The sequence below is a fragment of the Triticum aestivum genome, chromosome 2A (assembly GCF_018294505.1).
Source record: "Triticum aestivum cultivar Chinese Spring chromosome 2A, IWGSC CS RefSeq v2.1, whole genome shotgun sequence".
Lineage (NCBI taxonomy): Eukaryota > Viridiplantae > Streptophyta > Magnoliopsida > Poales > Poaceae > Triticum > Triticum aestivum.
The window spans coordinates 679,373,929-679,394,123 of record NC_057797.1 but is presented as its reverse complement, the minus strand read 5'-3'; the positions used below and the strand labels follow the sequence as shown (position 1 = coordinate 679,394,123).

At 43.0% G+C, this 20,195-nt stretch overlaps 1 protein-coding gene across 1 annotated transcript in view; it reads left to right on the top strand.

Moving 5' to 3' along the window:
- The first annotated feature begins 909 nt into the window (after positions 1-909).
- Positions 910-20,195, top strand: part of LOC123191838 (protein argonaute 2) — a 52,663-nt gene continuing 33,377 nt past the window's right edge. Inside the window, exons 1-2 of the mRNA XM_044604417.1 lie at positions 910-1,058; positions 1,143-1,236. Of these exons, the coding sequence (XP_044460352.1) occupies positions 910-1,058; positions 1,143-1,236 (243 nt within the window). The remainder of the gene's footprint in view (positions 1,059-1,142; positions 1,237-20,195) is intronic.

Sequence of the window (20,195 nt, the reverse complement as noted above, 5' to 3'; positions counted from 1 at the left end):
CATCTTGAAGTCCAACTCAAGATAGAAAATTAGTAAGTCCAAGAAACACCACGTGCACACTCACTTTCCTCAATTAAGCGCCAATAATTTCCTCCTAAAATTACTGATACCCCTACCACACTTCTGAATTTTGTTCTTGTCGCAACGAGCCAATGTGCTACTTATAGGGGTCCCATATGAATCAAAAGTTTGATCGGGAAAGAAGAGTGTCGTGCATTGTGCATTATCTGTGGACAGTTTGTATTGTGATTTGTATTTGCACTTTTATGCGGTTGAGAGAACCAAGTATTTGTATTTGCACGTAGGCTAAAGACTACTTGTGATTTCTATGTAGTATTATTTTCAGTTGGTTGCGGTAACCTGAAGGCAGAATCTACAAGCAAAATAGCAGTGAGCAAGTCCTGGACTGGATGATATGTGTTTGGTCATGATTTGTTTGGCTATAGCATCTCTCTCTAGTGTTAAGCGCGTCGTGGATATGTCCTTGTAGTATATGTTTGCTGTCGCAAATTTTTTACAGTGATAGGAGTTCTTGCAGACCAATTTACAGAAGAAGAGGGATTACAGTGACAGAGCATTGGACCTTGTCAAGTGGTTTCAGAGGAGGATGGAGATGGCTGCCTTACTACAATGGAGGGCTTAATAGACTCAACTGTATTTGCTATCCCTTTGTGCACTACACGCATGTTCAGTAGCTGCCATTTTCTTGTACTAGCACTGCCAAGATGGATGTTCCTAAAGAGTTGTGACTCCCAAGTACGCTCCTCCTTTTTCCCATTTTATTTCCTTAGGCAATGTACTCTGATTCAGCCAGGACATCACACGGCCATGCTCTGTTTCTTCTCAGGTCCAGCCTGATTCGAGCTTCCTGGACACCCACAAGGCATGCCTTGGCCGCCATTGAGCAGAATGCCGCTGGTGGACGCAGCGGCGACAGAGTGCCATCTCAGCGGACAAGGGAGTATCAAGCGAGACATCATCATCAACCCGAGCGAAGGTCATAGGTGCCGCGTGCTCCTGCACGGCAACATGTGCCGCTATACTGATTGGGCAAACAGGTCTGCTCTCTGCATATGCAGCCTGCTCCATTTGATTTAATGAAATAAATATCATATTTGGTACCATGGCAATCCTAATTCCAGTCTTGTTACAGTTGTTGTTCTTGGCCTGAGCAGCAACCCTGTATTGGCTCAGGATGATTTGGTTGCTCCAGCAGCTACAAGTGAGCAAGCTGATGTAAATGTTACTGGCCTATGTTGTATAGAAGATGATTTAGTGATCTCAAATGATCACACTATTAAATGGTGAATGTGCACCGATAAAGCATGGGAGTTTTTCTTGTGTTACTAGTGTCCGGCCAGAATTAGTAAGGTATGATCAACGTGTCCGTATAATTAGATTTGGAAAAATACTAACTTGTTATTTCCTTTGCATTTTTTACTATAAAAAGTCATGGCTCACCTATTAACCCGCGGCCGTAGAAGGACTAATCACCTAACTGAAACACTAATAATCAGAAGATAGATTGAACTTCGTTTAATGGATATACAACATATTGAATTATTTTCTATTTGGTCTAATTGATATAATCATGTCTAATAGAGTTCACAATCTTTATTTTGAAGATCTGTAGCTAGACGTTAGAACTGTTGACATGCAAATAATTAACTAACTGCATGTCGTACTTGAATTACAGGTTTTTTGGTTTCGTCAGTCCTTTGTTATATGGAAGAAGACTTCATGGTTAGCATTATTTATTATAACACATTCATATAAGATTTTCTTGCCACTGTAAGTAGGAAGTTAATTTTTTTGGTCTGTTTTGTTCTGCGGGGATTTTGGTCTGTTTTTCTAATAGTATATATGATCATTCAGTCACAGTTCCAGTATTTTAGAACTAAAGCTCCCCCTAATTAAAATGCAGAAACATGTTTTCTTTCATTATGTTTCAGTCGCTGTCTTAGAAACACTAGAAAATATCTCTTGACAAACTTCTTCATGGAACTAATATTTTTATGCTAATGACAAATTGGATTTATAATCTTTAACCTCGAATCTTTATAGGATTTTGGTTACTACCATATCTGCTCTTGCAGGTCTACTAGAGTATCCACTTCTGAGGTTGATTTTCAAAATGTGTATTTCTAATATTTCTTACTGCAGCTTTAAGCTTCACTGTCATCTAACTTTGTCTAGTTAATATACTTACTCGGCAACATGGAAAGTTTCCACATTTGTTCTAGCTGTCTCTATGGGTTAGCGACTTAGCATACATGTTGTAATAAGGTTTCACATTTGCTTCTTTGACAAGGTCTGTTTTTATTCATAGGTAGAAGATAGCGACAGAGTGCTGCCGGATAATGAGATGTTGAAGCGGCAGACTGAATCCATGACACCGAAGTGCAATTGCGGCAGATTATCTCTATCTTTTCTTTTCATTTTTCTTATTATTGAGTGAGAACAGATTGAGGAACTGTGTGATAGTACATACAACAACTGTAGTAAAAAGAAACTTATGTTTGCAATTGTTAATGACATAGATACTTGCATGTTCTTTGAAGTGGTCATTTGTGAGTTGCAATGCATAATGAGGTTTTTTGGCTGATTTATTTCCTTCGGTTTCAGGTTAACCATGAAATAGGAGCCCAGCAATGCTCACTATTGTTGTGTTTACTGGGAACTGTATGCATAAAATGGAATTGGTGGATTTTATTTTTCTTAATTATAAATTAGTTAGTAGTGGCGTGGGAAAAGACTGCGCGCTACTAGTACTTAGGATACTACTAGCGTTGGTAGTGTGGACACGCTGCTACTATTTTGTTAGTAGTGGCGTGGGTACTAAATAGCAGTAGCGTGGGTGGCACACGCTACTACTAACTTTGTTAGTAGTAGCGCGGGTTCAACCCACGCTATTACTAACTATTAGCTGTAGCGCCTTATTGGTAGTGCGGGTACCCGCGCTGCTGATAGGCCTAAAACCCGCGCTGCTGCTAGGCTTTTCCCTAGTAGTGTTTGGAAAATCTGGGAGAAAGATCAATGAGAAACGGTGTCCGAGGTGGCCATGAGGCAGGGGCCCACGCCCGTACCAGGAGGGCGCGCCCCCCACCCTCGTGGGCCACGTGTAAGGCGGTTGATGCCCTTCTTCGGCCGCAAGAAAGCTAATTTTTGGAAAAAAATCACGGCAAAGGTTTCAGCCAATCGGAGTTACGGATCTCCGGATATAAAAGAAACGGTGAAAATGCAGCAGAACAGAACGCAGAACCAGAGAGAAACAGAGGGATAGATCCAATCTCGAAGGGGCTCTCGCCCCTCCCACTCCATGGGAGCCAAGGACCAGAGGGGAAACCCTTCTCCCATCTAGGGAGGAGGTCAAGGAAGAATAAGAAGAAGGGGGGACCTCTCCCCCTTGCTTCCAATGGCGCCGGAGCACTGCCGGGGCCATCATCATCACCGCAATCTTCACCAACAACTTCACCGCCATCATCACCAACTCTTCCCCCCTCTATGCAGCGGTGTAACCTCTCTCTTACCCGCTGTAATCTCTACTTAAACATGGTGCTCAATGCTATATATTATTTCCCAATGATGTATGGCTATCCTATGATGTTTGAGTAGATCTATTTTGTCCTAATGGCTATTTGATGATCAAGATTGGTTTGAGTTGCATGTTTTATTATTGGTGTTGTCCTATGGTGCTCTCCGTGTCGCGCAAGCGTGAGGGATTTCCACTGTAGGGTTTGCAATATGTTCATGATTTGCTTATGGTGGGTGGCGTGAGTGACAGAAGCACAAACCCAAGTAAGTAGGTTGTTTGCGTATGGGATAAAGCGGACTTGATACTTTAATGCTATGGTTGGGTTTTACCTTAACGAATCTTTAGTAGTTGCGGATGCTTGCTAGAGTTCCAATCATAAGTGCATATGATCCAAATAGAGAAAGTATGTTAGCTTATGCCTCTCCCTCAAATAAAATTGCAATAATGATTACCGGTCTAGTTATCGATTGCCTAGGGACAAATAACTTTCTTGTTGACGAAAGCTCTCTACTAAAGCTAATTTAGTTGTGTTTTTACTTTAAACAGCCCCTAGTCTTTATATACGTGCTTTTTACTTTCTTGCAAGCTTACCCAAAAACACCTACAAAGTACTTCTAGTTTCATACTTGTTCTAGGTAAAGCGAACGTCAAGCATGCGTAGAGTTGTATCGGTGGTCGATAGAACTTGAGGGAATATTTGTTCTACCTTTAGCTCCTCGTTGGGTTCGACACTCTTACTTATCGAAAACTGTTGTGATCCCCTATACTTGTGGGTTATCAAGACCTTTTTCTGGCGCCGTTGCCGGGGAGCAATAGTGTGGGGTGAATATTCTCGTGTGTGCTTGTTTGCTTTATCACTAAGTAATTTTTATTTGCTGTTCTTAGTTGTTCTTTATCTTTAGTTATGGATATGGAACACGAAATACCAAAAAAATTAGGTGTACTTGCTGCTCATGGAGATGGGGAACCTCCTAAAACCCTCGATGCTGGTTATGTGAAAGATATTATGTACTACTTTAATAATCCTGAGAAAACCCCATTCAATTATGTAATGGGAGTAACGTTGGATCAACGTGAATACTTTAGGGATTATCGCTTAACACAAAAAGGGAAACTATTATGGGATCAAATTCATATATTGAAGTGGTATGCTTGGCAACTATGCGTGGAATATGATTATACTTGTTGCTCTAGGATGAATGCTCCACACCTTCCCTTTTCGTGCAAATTCAATGATAATAAAACCTTAGCTTCTTATGCTAATGGTATCTATGATTACTATGATGTGGAACAAATAGAAGAATTTGTTGCTTTTATGGGTGCTTATGAAATTGAATCTATGTGTAAAGAGTTTAAAGATTTTGATGATGCTGTTTATAGATCTGAAAGTTTAGATATCCTCAAGTATTGCTATGAGAATTATGAATACAATTATGAAATTAATGCACTTATTGAGAAAGTCTCCGCTGTCCAAGAAGAGACTAATATTTTGCAGGAGTCTATGGAAGAAGAAATTGATGAAACTGTGAGCTCATTGGATGAAAAAGTTGATGAGGAGAGCGAAGAACAAAAGGAGGAAGAGCAGATTAGCTACCCGTGCCCACCTTCTAATGAGAGTAACTCTTCAACTCATACATTGTTTAATTCCCCTTCGTGCTTACCGAAGGATGATTGCTATGATGACTATTATGATCCCGTTGATTCTCTTGAAATATCCCTTTTGATGATGCTTGCTATGCTTGTGGCCAAGATGCCAATATGAATGATGCTTATGGAGATGAACTTGCTATAGTTCCTTATGTTAAACATGAAATTGTTGCTATTGCACCCACGCATGATAGTCCTATTATCTTTTTGAATTCTCCAAACTATACTATATCGGAGAAGTTTGCACTTGTTAAGGATTATATTGATGGGTTGCCTTTTACCATTGCACATGATGATTTTGATAAGTATAATATGCATGTGCTTGCTGCTCCTACTTGCAATTATTATGAGAGAGGAACTATATCTTCACCTCTCTATGTTTCCAATACGATAAAATTGAAAGAAACTGTTTATACTATGCATTGGCCTTCACTATGTGTGCATGAATTGTTCTTTTATGACATGCCGATGCATAGGAAGAGAGTTAGACTTCGTCATTGCTTGATATATGTTACTTTGTGCTCACTACTAAATTACAAATCATTGCTAATTAAAATTGGCTTTGATATACCTTGGGATCCGGGTGGATTCACTACTTTAGCACTATATGCCTAGCTTAATGGCTTTAAAGAAAGCGCTGCCAGGGAGACAACCCGGAAGTTTTAGAGAGTCATTTATTTCTGTTGAGTGCTTTAATATAGTTTAAAAACAACAAAAATAAAGAGGGGAACCCAAAACCTTTTCAAAAAGGAAAGTGAAAGTGAGAAAGACGAGCATTGTTGAAGTGGGAGCTAGCTAGCCTTGAACTTTGTTCATGCTCATGGCAACTTTGTGAATCTTAATTACAGAAACTTTTCAATAAAAATAATTATCCCCTTGTACAATTCCATTGTATTATAAAAATAATATGCCAAGGTTTGCCTTTAGGATGTTTACAATACTTGTTGGTTTGTACGGTGCAGGACAGAAACTTTGGCTGTAGTGCTCGAATTTTAATTTTTTACTGGAACTTCAAATGGCTCTGATTATTTTTGCACTGTCTTTCTGTACAAATTTTTTATTTTTCCTAATTTTTGCAGAATTTTTCAAGTATCAGAAGTATGGTGAATGTTCGGATTATTACAGACTGTTCTGTTTTAGACAGATTCTGTTTTTGATGCATAGTTTGCTTGTTTTGATGAAACTATCGATTTATATCAGTGGATTAAGCCATGAAAAAGTTATATTACAGTAGACAAAATTCAAAAACAAAATATGAATTGGTTTGCGACAGTACTTAGAGTAGTGATTTGCTTTATTATACTAACGGATCTTACCGAGTTTTCTGTTGAAGTTTTGTGTGGATGAAGTGTTCGATGATCGAGAAGGTTTCGATGTGAGAAGAAGGAAGAGAGGCAAGAGCTCAATCTTGGGGATGCCCGAGGCACCCCAAGTAAATATTCAAGGAGACTCAAGCGTCTAAGCTTGGGGATGCTGGGAAGGCATTCCCTCTTTCTTCAACAAATATCGGTATGTTTTCAGATTCGTTTGTGCGATATGTGCAATCTTGGAGCGACTTTTGCGTTTAGTTTTCATTTTTATTTTATGCACCATGCTGGTATGAGATAGTCCTTGGTTGATTTATAGAATGCTCTTTACACTTCACTTATATCTTTTGAGTATGGCTTTATAGAATGCTTCATGTGCTTCACTTATATCATTTGAAGCTTGGATTGCCTGTTTCTCTTTACATAGACAACCACCATTTGTAGAATGCTCTTTTGCTTCACTTATATTTGTTAGAGTGTGGGCATATCTTTTGTAGAAAGAATTAAACTCTCGTGCTTCACTTATATCTATTTAGAGAGATGACAGGAATTGGTCATTCACATGGTTAGTCATAAAATCCTACATAAAACTTGTAGATCATTGAATATGATATGTTTGATTCCTTGCAATAGTTTTGCGATATAAAGATGATGATATTAGAGTCATGCTAGTGGGTAGTTGTGGATTGTAGAAATACTTGTGTTGAAGTTTGTGATTCCCGTAGCATGCACGTATGGTGAACCGTTATGTGATGAAGTCAGAGCATGATTTATTTATTGATTGTCTTCCTTATGAGTGGCGGTCGGGGACGAGCGATGGTCTTTTCCTACCAATCTATCCCCCTAGGAGCATGCACGTAGTACTTTGTTTCGATGACTAATAGATTTTTACAATAAGTATGTGAGTTCTTTATGACTAATGTTGAGTCCATGGATTATACGCACTCTCACCCTTCCACCATTGCTAGCCTCTCTAGTACCGCGCAACTTTCGCCGGTACCATAAACCCACCATATATCTTCCTCAAAACAGCCACCATACCTACCTATCATGGCATTTTCATAGCCATTCCGAGGTATATTGCCATGCAACTTCCATCATCATCATATACATGACTTGAGCATCCATTGTCATATTGCTTTGCATGATCGTAAGATAGCTAGCATGATGTTTTCATGGCTTGCCCATTTTTTGATGTCATTGCTACGCTAGATCATTGCACATCCCGGTACACCGCCGGAGGCATTCATATAGAGTCATATCTTTGTTCTAGTATCGAGTTGTAATATTGAGTTGTAAGTAAATAAAAGTGTGATGATCATCATTATTAGAGCATTGCCCCAGTGAGGAAAGGATGATGGAGACTATGATTCCCCCACAAGTCGGGATGAGACTCCGGACTTTATGAAAAATAAAAGAGGCCAAAGAAGCCCAAATAAAAAAAAGAGGCCAAAGAAGCCCACCAAAAAATAAAAAAAATAAAAAAAAGAGAAAATAAAAAATGAGAGAAAAAGAGAGAAGGGGCAATGTTACTATCCTTTTACCACACTTGTGCTTCAGAGTAGCACCATGTTCTTCATATAGAGAGTCTCTTGAGTTATCACTTTCATATACTAGTGGGAATTTTCATTATAGAACTTGGCTTGTATATTCCGATGATGGGCTTCCTCAAATGCCCGAGGTCTTCATGAGCAAGCAAGTTGGATGCACACCCACTTAGTTTCCAGTTTGAGCTTTCATACACTTATAGCTCTTAGTGCATCCATTGCATGGCAATCCCTACTCACTCACATTGATATCTATTAATGGGCATCTCCATAGCCCGTTGATACGCCTAGTTGATGTGAGACTTTCTCCTTTTTTGTCTTCTCCATGCAACCTCCACCATCATATTCTATTCCACCTATAGTGCTATGTCCATGGCTCACGCTCATATATTGCGTGAAAGTTGAAAAGGTTTGAGAACATCAAAAGTATGAAACAATTGCTTGGCTTGTCATCGGGGTTGTGCATGATTTGAATATTTTGTGTGGTGAAGATGGAGCATAGCCAGACTATATGATTTTGTAGGGATAACTTTCTTTGGCCATGTTATTTTGAAAAGACATGGTTGCTTTATTAGTATGCTTGAAGTATTATCGTCTTAATGTCAAATGATAGACTATTGCTTTGAATCACTCGTGTCTTAATATTCATGACATGATTAGGCATACGATCAAGATTATGAAAGGTAGCATTCCACATCAAAAATTATCTTTTTTATCATTTACCTACTCGAGGACGAGCAGGAATCAAGCTTGGGGATGCTGATACGTCTGCATCGTATCTATAATTTTTGATTGTTCCATGCCAATATTCTACAACTTTCATATACTTTTTGGCAACTTTTTATACTATTTTTGGGACTAACATATTGATCCAGTGCCCAGTGCTAGTTCCTGTCTGTTGCATGTTTTTAGTTTTGCAGAATATCCATATCAAACGGAGTCCAAACGGGATAAAAATGGACGGAGCTTATTTTTGGAATATTTGGAAAATCTGGGAGAAAGATCAACGCGAAACGGTGTTCGAGGTGGCCACGAGGCAGGGGCCCACGCCCGAACCAAGAGGGCGCGCCCCCACCCTCATGGGCCACCTGTAAGGCGGTTGATGCCCTTCTTCGGCCGCAAGAAAGCTAATTTTTGGAAAAAAAATCACGGCAAAGGTTTCAGTCCAATTGGAGTTACGGATCTCCGGATATAAAAGAAACGGTGAAAAGGCAGCAGAACAGAACGCACAACCAGAGAGAAACAGAGGGATAGATCCAATCTCGGAGGGGCTCTCGCCCCTCCCACACCATGGGAGCCAAGGACCAGAGGGGAAACCCTTCTCCCATCTAGGGAGGAGGTCAAGGGAGAAGAATAAGAAGGGGCCCCTCTCCGCCTTGCTTCCGGTGGCGCCGGAGCGCTGCCGGGGCCATCATCATCACCGCAATCTTCACCAACAACTTCACCGCCATCATCACCAACTCTTCCCCCCTCTATGCGGCGGTGTAACCTCTCTCTTACCCGCTGTAATCTCTACTTAAACATGGTGCTCAACGCTATATATTATTTCCCAATGATGTATGGCTATCCTATGATGTTTGAGTAGATCTGTTTTGTCCTAATGGCTATTTGATGATCAAGATTGGTTTGAGTTGCATGTTTTATTATTGGTGATGTCCTATGGTGCTCTCCGTGTCGCGCAAGCGTGAGGTATTGCAATATATTCATGATTTGCTTATGGTGGGTGGCGTGAGTGTCAGAAGCACAGACCCGAGTAAGTAGGTTGTTTGCGTATAGGATAAAGATGACTTGATACTTTAATGCTATGGTTGGGTTTTACCTTAATGAATCTTTAGTAGTTGCGGATGCTTGCTAGAGTTCCAATCATAAGTGCATATGATCCAAGTAGAGAAAGTATGTTAGCTTATGCCTCTCCCTCAAATAAAATTGCAATAATGATTACCGGTCTAGTTATAGATTGCGTAGGGACAAATAACTTTCTTGTTGACAAAAGCTCTCTACTAAAGCTAATTTAGTTGTGTTTTTACATTAAACAACCCCTAGTCTTTATTTATGTGCTTTTTACTTTCTTGCAAGCTTACCCAAAAACACCTACAAAGTACTTCTAGTTTCATACTTGTTCTAGGTAAAGCGAACGTCAAGCGTGCGTAGAGTTATATCGGTGGTCGATAGAACTTGAGGGAATATTTGTTCTACCTTTAGCTCCTCGTTGGGTTCGACACTCTTACTTATCGAAAACAATTGTGATCCCCTATACTTGTGGGTTATCACGTCTCCATCGTATCTACTTTTCCAAACACTTTTGCCCTTGTTTTGGACTCTAACTTGCATGATTTGAATGGAACTAACCCGGACTGATGTTGTTTTCAGCAGAATTGCCATGGTGTTATTTTTTTGCAGAAATAAAAGTTCTTGGAATGACCTGAAATTTCATGGAGAATATTTTTGGAATATATAAAATATTGGCGAAAGAATCAAGAACAGGGGGGCCACACCCTATCCATGAGGGTGGGGGTGCGCCTACCCCCCTGGGCGCGCCCCCCTGCCTCTGGGCCCCCTGGTGCTCCACCGACCTCAACTCCAACTCTATATATTCACGTTCGGGGAGAAAAAAATCAGAGAGAAGGATTAATCGTGTTTTACGATACGGAGGAACCGCCAAGCCCTAATCTCTCTCGGGAGGGCTGATCTGGAGTCCGTTCGGGGCTCCGGAGAGGGGAATTCGTCACCGTCGTCATCATCAACCTTCCTCCATCACCAATTTCATGATGCTCACCGCCGTGTGTGAGTAATTCCATCATAGGCTTGCTGGACGGTGATGGGTTGGATGAGATTTACCATGTAATCGAGTTAGTTTTGTTAGGGTTTGATCCCTAGTATCCATTATGTTCTGAGATTGATGTTGCTATGACTTTGCTATGCTTAATGCTTGTCACTAGGGCCCGAGTGCCATGATTTCAGATCTGAACCTATTATGTTTTCATGAATATACGTGAGTTCTTGATCCTATTCTACAAGTCAATAGTCACCTACTATGTGTTATGATCCGGTAACCCCGAAGTGACAATAATCGGGACCACTCGCGGTGATGACCGTAGTTTGAGGAGTTCATGTAATCACTAAGTGTTAATGCTTTGGTCCGGTACTCTATTAAAAGGAGGCCTTAATATCCATTAGTTTCCAATAGGACCCCGCTGCCACGGGAGGGTAGGACAAAAGATGTCATGCAAGTTCTTTTCCATAAGCATGTATGACTATATCCGGAATACATGCCCACGTTACATTGATGAATTGGAGCAAGTTCTGTGTCACCCTATGTTATAACTGTTGCATGAGGAATCGCATCCGACATAATTCTCCATCACCGATCTAATGCCTATGAGCTTTTCACATATTGATCTTTGCTTAGTTACTTTTCCGTTGCCACTGTTACAATTGCTACAAAACTGCCACTATTACTTTTGCCACCGTTACCATTACTTCCATACTACTTTGCTGCAGATATTAAGTTTTCCATGTGTGGTTGAATTGACAACTCAACTGCTAATACTTGAGAATATTCTTTGGCTCCCCTTGTGTCGAATCAATAAATTTGGGTTGAATGCTCTACCCTCAAAAACTGTTGCGATCCCCTATACTTGTGGGTTATCAAGACTATTTTCTGGCGCCATTGCCGGGGAGCATAGCTCTATTCTTTGAGTCACTTGGGATTTATATCTGCTGATCACTATGAGGAACTTGAAAGACGAAAGAACTAAGATTTTTCCCTCAACTACAAGGGGAGGTAAGGAACTGCCATCTAGCTCTACACTTGATTCACCTTCTGCTTTGAGTAAGCTTGCGACACCTAAACCTGCTTCTGCTATTAATTTTGATATGTCGCATGTTATTGATGATGCTACTTCTGCTATGCATGATACTTATGATGAAACTACTTCTATGCTTGATACTACTGTGCCACTAGGTGAATTTATTGATGAATAACTTGCTAGGGCTAGAGAGAATGAAATTATTGAAACTGATAATATTGATGAAAGTGATGATGAAGATTATCCCCCTAGATATGAATTGCCTGTTGTGCCTGAGGGTTATGTTATGGATGAAGAAACTGCTAGAGATTTTCTTGCTTGCAATGACAGATATGATCTTAAGAAATTATTAGCTAAGCTGAAAGAAAAATCTTTGAATGCTAGAATGAAATATGACCCTGCTTTTGCTACTTCACCTATTTGTATTTCCGATAAGGACTATGATTTCTCTGTCGATCCTGAGATAATTACTTTGGTTGAATCTGATTCTTTTTATGGCTATGAATCTGAAACTGTTGTGGCACATCTTACAAAATTAAATGATATAGCCACCCTATTCACTAATGATGAGAAAACTTGTTACTACTATATTCTTAAATTATTTCCGTTCTCATTAAAGGGTGATGCTAAAACATGGTTTAATTCTCTTGATCCTGGTTGTGTGCGTAGTCCCCAGGATATGATTTATTACTTCTCTGCTAAATATTTCCCCGCTCATAAGAAACAAGCTGCTTTACGTGAAATATATAATTTTGTGCAAATTGAAGAAGTGAGTCTCCCACAAGCTTGGGGGAGGCTTCTCCAATTACTTAATGCTTTGCCTGATCATCCTCTCTAGAAAAATGAAATACTTGATATCTTTTATAATGGACTAACCGATGCTTCCAGAGACCACCTGGATAGCTGTGCTGGTTGTATTTTCAGGGAAAGAACGGTTGATCAAGATGAATTGCTATTGAATAATATGTTGAGTAATGAAAATAATTGGACACTTCCTGAACCAACTCCTAAGCCTACTCCAAAGAAAAGGTGTATTCTATTTCTTAGTCCTGAAGATATGCAAGAGGCAAAGAAATCTATGAAAGAAAAGGGTATTAAAGCTGAAGATGTTAAGAGTTTACCACCTATTGAAGAAATACATGGTCTTGATAACCCGACACAGGTAGTAAAGGTAAATTCTCTCTATAGATTTGATGAAGGTGATATTCCTCGTTATAAGTGTGCTAGCCAATGCTTAAATGAGTTTGATAATTTTATTGTTAAACAAGAATACTTCAATGCTTATGTTGGTAGACAATTGAAATGAAATGCTTATATGATTGAACACTTGAGTGATTATATGTCTAGTGTTAAAGGTGAACTTAAACTTATTAGTAAACATGCTTCAATGGTTACCACTCAAGTAGAACAAGTGCTTAAGGCTCAAAATGATTTGCTCAACGAATTAAATAATAAGAAAAATGATAATGCTATTAGAGTTATGACTAGGGGGGTAAAATGACTCACGAACCTTTGTATCCTGAGGGCCACCCCAAGAGAATTGAGCAAGATTCTCAAAGAACTAATGTTGATGCACCTAGTCCTTCTAAGAAGAAGAAAAAGAAAAATGATAGGACTTTGCATGCTTCTAGTGAACCTGTTGTTGACACACCTGAGAATCCCAATGATATTTCTATTTCTGATGCTGAAACACAATATGGTGATGAACATGAACCTAATGATAATATTAATGATGATGTTCAAGTTGATGCTCAACCTAGCAATAACAACGATGTAGAGATTGAACCTGTTGTTGATCTTGATAACCTACAATCAAAGAATCAACGTTATGATAAGAGAGACTTTGTTGCTAGGAAGCACGGTAAAGAAAGAGAACCATGGGTTCAGAAACCCATGCCTTTTCCTCCTAAACCATCCAAGAAAAAGGATGCTGAGGATTTTGAGCACTTTGCTGAAATGATTAGACCTATCTTTTTGCGTATGCGTTTGACTGATATGCTTAAAATGAATCCTTATGCTAAGTATATGAAAGATATTGTTACAAATAAGAGAAAGATACCGGAAGATGAAATTTCCACCATGCTTGCTAATTATACTTTTAAAGGTGGAATACCAAAGAAACTTGGAGATCCAGGAGTACCAACTATACCATGCTCCATTAAAAGAAACTATCTTAAAACTGCTTTATGTGATCTTGGAGCTGGTGTTAGTGTTATGCCTCTCTCTTTATATCGTAGACTTGATTTGAATAAGTTGACACCTACTGAAATATCTTTGCAAATGGATGATAAATCAACTGCTATACCTGTCGGTATTTGTGAGGATGTGCCAGTTGGGGTTGCAAACGTTACTATTTTAACAGACTTTGTTATTCTTGATATTCCCGAGGACGATAGTATGTCGATGCTACCTCTTGAGCACTGCGTTGGTTTTCCCTTGAAGAGGAAAGGGTGATGCAGTAAAGTAGCGTAAGTATTTCCCTCAGTTTTTGAGAACCAAGGTATCAATCCAGTAGGAGGCTACGCGCGAGTCCCTCGCACCTACACAAAACAAATAAATCCTCGCAACCAACGCGATAAGGGGTTGTCAATCCCTACACGGTCACTTACGAGAGTGAGATCTGATAGATATGATAAGATAATATTTTTGGTATTTTTATGATAAAGATGCAAAGTAAAATAAAAGTAACGGAAATAACTAAGTGTTGGAAGATTAATATGATGGAAAATAGACCCGGGGGCCATAGGTTTCACTAGTGGCTTCTCTCAAGAGCATAAGTATTTTACGGTGGGTGAACAAATTACTGTTGAGAAATTGACAGAATTGAGCATAGTTATGAGAATATCTAGGTATGATCATGTATATAGGCATCACGTCCGAGACAAGTAGACCGACTCCTGCCTGCATCTACTACTATTACTCCACACATTGACCGCTATCCAGCATGCATCTAGAGTATTAAGTTCATAAGAATAGAGTAACGCCTTAAGCAAGATGACATGATGTAGAGGGATAAATTCATGCAATATGATAGAAACCCCATCTTGTTATCCTCGATGGCAACAATACAATACGTGCCTTGCTGCCCCTACTGTCACTGCGAAAGGACACCGCAAGATTGAACCCAAAGCTAAGCACTTCTCCCATTGCAAGAAAGATCAATCTAGTAGGCCAAACCAAACTGATAATTCAAAGAGACTTACAAAGATAACCAATCATACATAAAAGAATTCAGAAGATTCAAATATTGTTCATAGATAAACTTGATCATAAACCCACAATTCATCGGTCTCAACAAACACACTGCAAAAGAAGATTACATCGAATAGATCTCCACGAGAGAGGGGGAGAACATTCTATTGAGATCCAAAAAGAGAGAAGAAGCCATCTACCTAATAACTATGGACCCGAAGGTCTGAGGTAAACTACTCACACATCATCGGAGAGGCTATGGTGATGATGTAGAAGCCCTCCGTGATGGATGCCCCCTCCGGCGGAGCTCCGGAACAGGCCCCAAGATGGGATCTCGTGGGTACAGAAGGTTGTGGCGGTGGAATTAGGTTTTTAGCTCCGTATCTGATTGTTTGGGGGTACGTAGGTATATATAGGAGGAAGGAGTACGTCAGTGGAGCAACTTGGGGCCCACGAGGGTGGAGGGCGCGCCTGGGGGGTAGGCGTGCCCCCTACCTCGTGGCTGCCTGGAAGCTTCCTTGACGTAGGGTCCAAGTCTCATGGATCATGTTCGTTCCGAAAATCATGTTCCCGAAGGTTTCATTCCGTTTGGACTCCGTTTGATATTCTTTTTCTGCGAAACTATGAAATAGGCAAAAAACTGCAATTCTGGACTGGGCCTCCGGTTAATAGGTTAGTCCCAAAAATAATATAAAAGTGAATAATAAAGCCCAATAATGTCCAAAACAGAAGATAATATAGAATGGAGCAATCAAAAATTATAGATACGTTGGAGACGTATCAAGCATCCCCAAGCTTAATTCCTGCTCGTCCCCGAGTAGGTAAATGATAAAAATAGAATTTTTGATGTGGAATGCTACTTGGCATAATTTCAATGTAATTCTCCTTAATTGTGGTATGAATATTCAGATCCGAAAGATTCAAGATAAAAGTTCAATATTCGCATAGAAATAATAATACTTCAAGCATACTAACTAAGCAATTATGTCCTCTCAAAATAACATGGCCAAAGAAAGTTCATCCCTACAAAATCATATAGTTTAGTCATGCTCCATTTTCATCACACAAGAATGCTCTCAGCATGCACAACCCCGATGACAAGCCAAGCAATTGTTTCGTACTTTAGTAATCTCAAACTTTATAAACCTTCACGCAATACATGAGCGTGAGCCATGGATATAACACTATGGGTGGAATAGAATATGATGATGGGGGTTATGTGGAGAAGATAAAAAAGGAGAAAGTCTCACATCAACAAGGCTAATCAATGAGCTATGGAGATGCCCATCGATTGATGTTAATGCAAGGAGTAGGGATTGCCATGCAACGGATGCACTAGAGCTATAAATGTATGAAAGCTCAACAAAAGAAACTAAGTGGGTGTGCATCCAACTTGCTTGCTCATGAAGACCTAGGGCACTTGAGGAGTCTCATTGTTGGAATATACAAAGCCAAGTTCTATCATGAAAAATTCCCACTAGTATATGAAAGTGACAAAACGAGAGACTCTCTATCATGAAGATTATGGTGCTACTTTGAAGCACAAGTGTGGTAAAAGGGTAGTAGCATTGTCCCTTTTTATTTCTATTTTTTTGGCCTTCTTTTTTTATTTGGCCTTTCTCTTTTTTTCCGGACAATGCTCTATTAAATGATGATCATCACACTTCTATTTATTTACAACTCAATGATTACAACTCGATACTAGAACAAGGTATGACTATATGAATGCCTCCGGCGGTGTACCAAGATATGCAATGAACCAAAAGTGACATGTATGAAATAATTATGAATGGTGGCTTTGCCACAAATACTATGTCAACTACATGATCATGCTAAGCAATATGACAATGATGAACGTGTCATGATAAACGGAACAGTGGAAAGTTGCATGGCAATATATCTCGGAATGGCTATGTGTCGGTGTACTAGAGCAGGGGTACCCTAGTACCCCGAACTTGTGCACGGGCAGTCGCAGCGTCCCGCGGCAAGGCTTGCCGGGTGACCGCCAAGGTCCTCCGTGGTTCCTTTGGAGCCATTCAAGAACAAAGTGTCCAAGCCAAGAAGACAAGACCCCGGCAAGGGGAGCTTGCTGGGAAGGCTAACAAAAGCATCCCAAGACCCCGGCAAGAGGAGCTTGCCGGGAAGGCCACCCAAGGCATTTCAAGGAACTTGCCGCGGCGTGCCACGCGCCCCGGCAAGGCCCGGTGAGCGACAAACTCCCGGACGCGACAAGCAACGACAGCGGCAAGGCGCTTGCCGCGGCAAGACGCCACTGTGCCCGTGCTCCAGCACATCCACCAACGTGTCGTTCTGGGACCCCTCCAGGCGTACGTGGCGGAAGGTTGTGCAGCTTGTGGTGCGCGGTGGCAAGCGGCGCTGACAAGATCGCCATCATGGCGAACGGTGGCGTCCCTGGCGGTCCCTTTTCGCACTGTTTAGGCGACATAGACGGGCATTTAAGGCCCTTGTCCCCTGCCGTCAGGGTTAGGTATGATACACTATAGCGGGTAGCTGTGCCTACCACAGCACCTTTCCATTTTTGCCCTTTACCTCCGTTGCCACCTATCGGTAACCCCTTGAGCATATAAAAGGAGGCCCGTGTGCAACGTAGAGGGGGGTTCGAACACTCACGCTCGGTCTTGCTAGCTGCTGGTGTGTACTATAGCATTCAGCGCTCCCGAGCAAGAAACCAATACAAACCACAAAGCAGGAGTAGGGTTTTACGCATCCGTGCAGCCCGAACCTGGGTAAATCGCTCGCGTGCATCGCCTCGATCCGCTCTTTGCGCGACCTCCGCCCCCGCCGAACCGAAAGGGACCCGGTCCGCCGGTCCCATAGGTGCCCGTGGATCAGTACCCCGGCATCCTTGGCGCGCCAGGTAGGGGGGCGTCGAAGTTGTGTGAATCAGATCCGGCGTTCTCGCGAGCTAGATCTTCATCATCTTCATCAACATGCCGCCGAAGAAAAAGGTTTCGGAGGCAGCTGCTCCATCCGCGCCGAGCCAACCACCGCCGGAGCAAATGATTGGTGGGGCAGACGCCGGCGGAAGAACGGGCGCCGACGAGGGAGCTCGCAGTGCTGCCAGGTCCAAGGACAGGGCTGCGCTGCCCATCAGCGGCGAAGCCGGCTCCCACAACGACCGGGCGCACTCCAAGACCTCGGCGTCCGTGCATGCACCGCGCCCGTCTCACGAGGCGCGGGACCGGCAGCGTCATGGTACTCACGGTACCATGCGTTCGCTAGACCAAGATCGAGCTGGTGGATCTCGGAGCGCTCACGACCACCATGCATGTCAACCTGCTGGCGCGAGCGAGACACGGTCGCCTGGACGGGATACTGCTCCTTCTAACGTGGTTAGAAGTCCGAGCATATCCCGCTCCTCGCACCGGTCTCCGCCGCCACCCGCCACTGCAGCAGAAGCTCTGGCGCGAGCTCAGCTGCTCCTAGACTACCCTCCAACGGCGGACAAGATCGACGATTGGAGGGCCACCATCCAGAGTCTCATCGGCTTCGCCAATGGCGACACACCACGGCAGTCGAGCACGTCGCAGCCGCGGCAAGCCAACCAGGCACGAGCCGGAGACGACAAGACTGGTGGGGGTGCAACTACTGTGCACTCTCCGCCCCGAAGGCCAAGATCGCCGACTCGTCGGGTCCACCTCGACAGCGACTCCACCGCGTCGTCAGATCCGCGAGCTCGTCCCGATCAGCGCCAAGTTCTTCAAGAACGACAACAAGAAGACGCTCGTACTCGCATCGACCGCCAAAGAGAAGCGCGACGTCAATCAGACCAGCGCGCTGGGCCCTCTGTTGACATGCATGTGCCAGGGGAACCAGGCGACTTGCCGTAGGCGGTAGGTTGCCCTGCGTTCACTCGTGAGCTGCGGCGAGTCCAGTGGCCCAGCACGAAGAATTTCAGGCCAGATGTACCGGAGAAGTACGACGGCAAGACGCATCCGTCGGAGTTCCTCAGCATCTACACCATCGCGGTGCAGGCTGCCGGGGGGCGAGACGACAAGATCCTTGCCAATTACTTCCCGTTGGTGCTCAAGCCCAACGTCAGGTCCTGGCTCATGCACTTGCCGGACAACTCCATATCCTCCTGGCAGACCTGTGCCATCAGTTTGTTGGCGCCTTTATAGACGGCCACAAACCTCATGGCCAAGAGAGTGACCTTCATCTGCTCGCCCAGAAGGAAGGAGAGCCCCTGCGCAAGTACATTCAGAGGTTCAGCCGTGTACAGTACAACATCCCAGACGTCCACCCCGCCGCGGTCATCAGCGCCTTCCATCAGAACGTGCGTAACCGCAGGATGCGGGAGGAGATGGCGATGTGCAGGATCAGAGACGTCAGTGAGCTGTATGCCCTGGCCGACAAGTGTGCACGTGCTAAGGAAGGGAGGAGACTCCCCGGAGAGAAGACCGGAGCAGAAGGATCTGACAGTGAGGATGCTGCCCCGGCAAAGAAAAACCGGCGGTGCAACAGGAAGAAGAAAGGCAAAGAGGTGCTAGTCGTTGAGCAGTCCGGCAACGAAGGTGGCGCCAAGAAGGCTACAGTTGGTAGCTTCGGCAAGGAAGTTGCCGCGTGCACCAACTGTCAGGCTGTGGCAGTCGCGGACAAGTAGGACGGCTCCGACAAGCAATATTGCAAGATTCACCGCACCAAGGGCCATGACCTCCAAAGCTGCAAGAAGGTCGAGCAGCTTGTCCAGCAGCAAAAGGCTGAGTACGAGCGACGCGACAAGGAGAGGGCCCAAGGGGGTGCTGCAGAATCCGGCAAGAAGCGTGCCGGCCGGGGAGGACGCCGCGGCAAGGCCAAGCAGCGGCAAGGAGATAGACCTCCCCGCGGCCGCGACAACGATGAAGAAGACGACGACGACGAAGACATGGATGATGTTGAGACCAGTGAGCAGGAGTTTCAGAAAGCCACAGAGGTCTTGTGCGTTGACGGCGGTGCTTCCCTGCATACTTCACACCGCCAACTCAAGCAGTGGGTGCGGGAAGTCAATGTAGTGGAACCACCTGTCGAATTGCGCAAACTTCTGAAATGGTCCAGCACGCCTATCATCTTTGACATTGAGGACCACCCTGATCGCACAACTACGGTCGGGTGTTTGCCGATGTTGGTTTCACCAACTATCCGCAACCTCAAGGTCACC